Raw genomic sequence first — 6,000 nt, forward strand, 5'->3', positions numbered from 1 at the left:
TCCCAGGCTGCATCCCAAGGGCCCATCTAGGAAATAAGGCCCATGGGGAGACCTGTGAAACCCCTCATCCAAGGAGCTGGAAGGAACAAGGGAAAATGGAAGGTCATCAGGTAGAGGGATGAGCTTGGCATGAGGAAGCCCATGGTTCAAATCTCACTTCTGATACCTAAAGGCTTTGTGACCCTGGGAGGGTCAAAGGATGATATAATTGGAAGCCAGCTTTGAGGCCCTTCAGTTCAATGCTCTCATTTTACACAGGAGGAAAATGCCATCCAGAGAGATTAAGGCTTGCCTGAAGTCACATGAGGAGTAAGGGTCAAAAGTGGGATTCGAACTCTGAACCAGTTTTCTTCCCACGATACCCCTTTGGGGCTCAGTTTCTTGATCAGTCAAATAAATACAGATAAGAATACTAGATACCCTTCTGCACAGAGTTGTCCTGAGGCTCAGAGAAGCTGATGTGGCTAAGGACCAAGTGCCAAAATCCCCATCTGCTGCCTACCTTCCAAATCAGCTGCAAAGAGCCCACCCTCAGAATAGATTCCTTTACCCCAAATGCCCAAACTAAAGATTCATGCCTCCAGGTGGAACTCTGCCCTTTCCTTACCGTTTCATTCTACAGGTGGGGAAACTGAGGCCCAAAAGCCTTGCCCAAGATGCTGCTACACTGTTGTGGGGCAGCAGAGTAGCTAGGTATCCTGATTCCCAGCCTGGTCCCCTTTCCACTGAAGAGACTTAATGTCCTTCATATCTTTCTATAATAGTGTTTAAAATTTCCCATTAAAATGAGTTTTAATAGCTCTTACGTCTGCAACAGGGTTTAAGCCCCCCATCTGCAACGAAGCTTGAAACCCCCCACATCTGTAATAAGGTTCAGTCTGTCATCTGGGGCTTAATAGCCCACACATCTGTATAGAGTTTTATACTTAATTGAACGCTTTTAAAACAATGACTGAGTCCTAGAGGGGATCTCAGAGACCACTTTTAGAAAACCCTTCCATTTGCAGAAAAGGACACACACTTGGTGACTCTTAGAGGTGAGCCTTTAAGCCAAGCCCTGTAGTACCTGAGTCAGTGCCTCCATCCTCTGTGCCCTGCAGGAAGCCATCAGCCAGCCATGATTAAACACCAGCTATGTGCTGGACCCTCTGCTAGCTACTGGGTCCCATAGACAGGGTAGGTATTGTGATCCCCAGTTAAGGGGGTCACACAGTAAATCAGGCTATGATTAGACTCTAGGTCTTCTGCTTCCCAAAGTTAGTGCTGAAGATCTAAGTTCAAATCCATCCTCACACTAGCTGGGCAAATCTCTGCCTCATTTTCCTCAGCTGTAAAGTAAGGATCATAATAACACCTACCTCCCAGGGTTGTTGTGAGGATCAAATGAGATAATCTCCAGAAAGGGCCATATAAAATGTTAGCCATCATCATCATTATCATTCACAAATATTTCTCTTTTCAAAATACATATAGAGGGCCTTCAGGTAGCAGCTGGGTATCTGCTGCTGGCCTGTTCCAGTACAGGCTGGACCAGTTGCTTCTGACACCCTTTCTAACTCTGAGATTCCAGGATTTTGTCATGATTGGGCAGATAAAAATTCTCTCTTGAATTCATAGTAATTTTTGGTGGTTGTGGATTTTTTCAGTCAGTAGGTCTTAATAGTAAAACTCCCCTCAGACGGAAGGCCAAGAAATGTTCATATTTTTAAAAGGTGTCCTCTCACTCAAAGGTTGGGAACCATTGGCCTACACCATTACCGGAAGCAGGGCTTTCCCAGAGGACAACTTCTCCCTCAGCTGGTGCCTGCCCATCCCGTCCTGGGTGACTCTCCCCTCCCCCCCCATAAATCTCCCCCATTGCCCAACTGGCTCTGTTGACATTAGGCTGACGATGCGGATGACTGGGCATCTGTTATCCTTAACGCTGGCTCCATGGCCAGCCCCCCCAACCTCCTTCTCCAGTCCCACATCCCAACACTGACAAGCCTTTGCAACACTGCTCTTGCATAATTCTTGGATAGCAACAGTCTACAGGCTGCTCACACCCACTAGGCACCTCTCCCTCGTCCTTTGGGTGACCCTCAACTTTCATTCTTTGGAAACCAGAGTATCCTATGGCAGTATCTCTAAATTAATGTTAATGCTTTAAAAAGTTCCCTAATCCAGATCACTGGAGCCCATCCCCTTTATTTTACAGATAAGGAAACTGAGGCCCATGGGGAACTTGCCCAGAGTTGCTCGGGACCATGGAGGAGAGCAGCGGTTCCCAAGTGATGTTCATTTTTCTAGTATCTAAAGGTTGGGAAGCTCTTTCCACACAGCAGCTTGATGAGGTAGGAAGTGGGGGGACTACTTAGTACCATTAGCCATTTTCCAGAAAGGAAAAGTGAGGCTAGGAGGGAGACAGATGTGACTTGCCCAGGGATCTTGTAGTGAGTTAGTGATAGAATTAGGCTGTGAACCCAGATCTCCTGACACTAAGTCTGTCAATCAGCTCCCTCACTCTCCTAAAACAGGTGTCTGGATGCTGCTGGAGCTCATTCTGATGGGCAAGGCCAGATGACAGGGTGGCACTGGCCCAATGCTGGGGAAGAAGGATGGAGAACCTGGTCGCTAAGGCAGAAGGGACTGAAGAGGCCCCCTTGTTCAACCCCTTTTCCATTGAGGCAACTGAGGCCCAGGCTTGCTCACGGTCATACAATTAGTAAGTGACAGAACTGGGGTTTGAATTCAGATACTCTATGCCCTGATCAGTTGCTGTCTTCAGACAGGCCAGGTGCACCTTGTCACACAGGTAAGTCTGAGGTGACCAAGGTGCTGTTCCAAGCCATTGGAGGATGGAGGTTCCTCCTCTAAAATGAAAAGTTCTCCATGTTCCCCGTCTTTCTCTTCCACCTCCCCCTGCTTCAGGTCCAAACTGGCCAGACCCAGAACTCGACAAGGCCTCCTTCTGAGAGGGAAGATCATGCTTCAACTGAGGCTCAGTCACGGAAGAGCACAGAGGACTAGAGCCAGGAGGGGCCTTGGAAGGAATCTTAGAACAGGATGCTGGAGCTAGGAAGGCCAGAGGGACTGATCCTTAGGTGCCCTCTCGTTTTAGGTCAGCTGAGGTTCTTGGAAAGAAGAAGGGCCCACCCAAGGTCACAGAGCCTAGAATGGAACCCCAGGTCTCTGGACTCTAAGTCTGGGGCTCCTGGGCCTCCAGCACCCCCATCCCCCAACCCTGCCTCCCAAGTCTCATCAGACTCTGAGTTATGACTGACAAGCTCGGGTGGGGTGGCAGGAGCCAATGGCAGATAGATAGAAAGTATTGCCCAGGAAATCTGAACGCTGCAATTTGTTTTAATCCAAACACCGTCTATGGAACACAAACAGAGGTTGACTGGTGGGGGGCTGGGGAGGCAAGCCAGGCAGGAGGGGCTAGAGGAGCCTAGACCCTCCAGGATCTGGGGGCTGCCCTCTGCAGGCCCCAGGGCCCAGCCTCTGCCTCAGCCTCTCCAAGTCCTTCCTTCTCCTAGCTGAGCCGGCAGGGACAGGACCCCCCTCCCCATCCCTCCTCCCACAGACCGAGGCCAGCACAGACCAGACCGGCAGACAGACCCACAAGCCGCAGCTACCCGCAGACACACACAGCAGCCGCCATCGGCCAGTCCATCCCCTGAGCACTGGGCTGGCAGGGCCGGCTGGCCAAGCAGGGCTGGCAGGACCCAGCAGCACCTCACCCCGGGACTCCCACCCAGTACTGGGCATTGGATCCGGGGATGGGGGGTGGGATGCTGGGGGAGAGGGAAATCAGGGGTGAGTCAGGGTTAGAGGGTGGGTTGGAATAGTCAAGGGGAATGGGGGGCGGGGGGAGAGGAGCCGGGTAGTCAGCCCAAGGAAGGCGGGAAGGGCACCCAGAGCCCGGTGTGTATGGAAGGGACGCGCAAGGGGTTAGTAGGCGCTACACAGGAGGAGCAAACCCAAGGGGGAGGGGAGCGTGTGCACATTGAGAGGCAGGGACGAACGTGGGGGGTGGGGGGTGGGGGACCTTGGCGTGCGGAGAACAAGGGGTCAGAGCAAGGCAGAGGATGGAGGGCTCCCAGGCCGGCCGAGTCTGGTCCGGCTCTCTGTCCCCGGGCAGCCCCGCGCCCAGGGCCACCTGGGGCACTCCCCAGGGCCCGCTCTCCCCCGCCCAGCCTGGCTACCTCTCTTTCCCTCCTTTCTTTGGGAGGGAGCAGAGCCCATCCAGGAGAGCCGGGCCAGGGATGGGGGAAGCCCCGAGAGGGGCAGACTGGTGGAGTCCGGGGGGCGGGGGAGACGCTGGATGCTGCGGGGATGCGGGAGGGAAGGAGACCCCGGCCTCTGGCCCCCAGCTCCCCAGCTCCCTGCTTGGAGCTCCCCATCTCCGGCCTCCACCTCCTGGATCCCTGGGGCCCCTGGTCAGCGTCTCCCCGCGCCTCCGGACTCCAGCTCCCTGCTCCCCAGCCCCCTGGTCGGGGTCCCCCCCCAGCCTCCGGTCTCCCAGCCTGGGTCCCCCCCGCCTCCGGCCCCCTGGTTCGCGTCCCCCACTTCCCCAGCCCCCTGGTCGGGGTCCCCCCCCAGCCTCCGGTCTCCCAGTCTGGGTCCCCCCCCCAGACTCTGGCCTTCCAGTCTGGGTCCCCCCCCAGCCTCCGGTCTCCCACTCTGGGTCCCCCCCCCAGACTCTGGCCTTCCAGTCTGGGTCCCCCCCAGCCTCCGGTCTCCCACTCTGGGTCCCCCCCCCAGCCTCCGGTCTCCCAGCCTGGGTCCCCCCCGCCTCCGGCCCCCTGGTTCGCGTCCCCCACTTCCCCAGCCCCCTGGTCGGCGTCCCCCCCCCCCAGCCTCCGGTCTCCCACTCTGGATCCCCCCCCAGCCTCCGGCCTCTCAGTCTGGGCCCCCCCGCCTCCGGCCCCCTGGTTCGCGTCCCCCACTTCCCCAGCCCCCTGGTCGGCGTCCCCCCCCAGCCTCCGGTCTCCCAGCCTGGGTCCCCCCCGCCTCCGGCCCCCTGGTTCGCGTCCCCCACTTCCCCAGCCCCCTGGTCGGGGTCCCCCCCCAGCCTCCGGTCTCCCAGTCTGGGTCCCCCCCCCCAGACTCTGGCCTTCCAGTCTGGGTCCCCCCCAGCCTCCGGTCTCCCACTCTGGGTCCCCCCCCCAGCCTCCGGTCTCCCAGCCTGGGTCCCCCCCGCCTCCGGCCCCCTGGTCGGCGTCCCCCCCCAGCCTCCGGTCTCCCACTCTGGGTCCCCCCCCAGCCTCCGGCCTCTCAGTCTGGGCCCCCCCGCCTCCGGCCTCCTACTGCGGGTCCCCCAGTCTCCGGCCCCCCCAGGCGCACTCACGTGAAGACGAAGAAGAGCGTGGAGGCGCCCACCAGGAGGGCGGCGGCCGTGGAGACCGGGATGTACTTGGTGGGTTTAAACCTCTTTCCGGTGCCGAGGCCGGGCATCCTGTGGCTTCCACATCCCTCCGGGCCCCGGCGGGCGCGGGCGGCGGCAGGGGCGGCCACGCAGGGCCGGGCGCCGTGGGCCGGGGGCCGCGGCCCCGCTCCGGCCGCCCGCTCGGCCTGAGACCCGGCCTCGGACCCCGAGCCGGAGCCGGTGGGGTTGGCAGCGGCCCCGGCGGCGGCGGCGGCAGCGGCGACTGGTCGTGGGCCGGCCAGGGCAGAGCAGGAGCGGCCGGGACGGGACGGAACGGGACGGGACGGGACGGGATGGAGGAGAGCGGAGTGGCCGCGGAACCTGCTGGGGGAGGCGGGAGGGGTGGGGGGCGGGCGCGGGGAGGGACTGGGACCAGCTGACCCGCGGCGGCGGCGGCGCAGGAAATCCCACCCACGGGGAGGGGGGCGGGCCGGGCCGGGCTGATGTCAGCGCCCCTTAAGGTAGCACGGAGGCCCCAGCTAGCTCCGTGCGCGCCCTGGCACCGGGCACCGGGCACCGCGGACCTGCCTGCGCGCCCACCTGCTCCCAGGCTGGCATGCCCAAGCGGCGGGAGACAGCTGCAGTCAGTG

The 6,000-nt window shown here is 59.6% G+C and overlaps 1 protein-coding gene across 3 annotated transcripts in view; it reads right to left on the minus strand.

Moving 5' to 3' along the window:
• ZDHHC8 (zDHHC palmitoyltransferase 8) overlaps positions 1-5,749 on the minus strand; it is a 77,441-nt gene extending 71,692 nt beyond the window's left edge. The window contains exon 1 of one of the 3 annotated variants that reach the window (XM_072599754.1): positions 5,333-5,749. In XM_072599754.1, the coding sequence (XP_072455855.1) occupies positions 5,333-5,439 (107 nt within the window). In that variant the 5' untranslated portion in view covers positions 5,440-5,749. The remainder of the gene's footprint in view (positions 1-5,332) is intronic. The other 2 variants (XM_072599753.1, XM_072599755.1) reach the window with 2 other exon arrangements.
• Between the last annotated feature and the right edge of the window lie 251 nt (positions 5,750-6,000).

This window comes from Notamacropus eugenii, chromosome 4, assembly GCF_028372415.1.
Source record: "Notamacropus eugenii isolate mMacEug1 chromosome 4, mMacEug1.pri_v2, whole genome shotgun sequence".
Lineage (NCBI taxonomy): Eukaryota > Metazoa > Chordata > Mammalia > Diprotodontia > Macropodidae > Notamacropus > Notamacropus eugenii.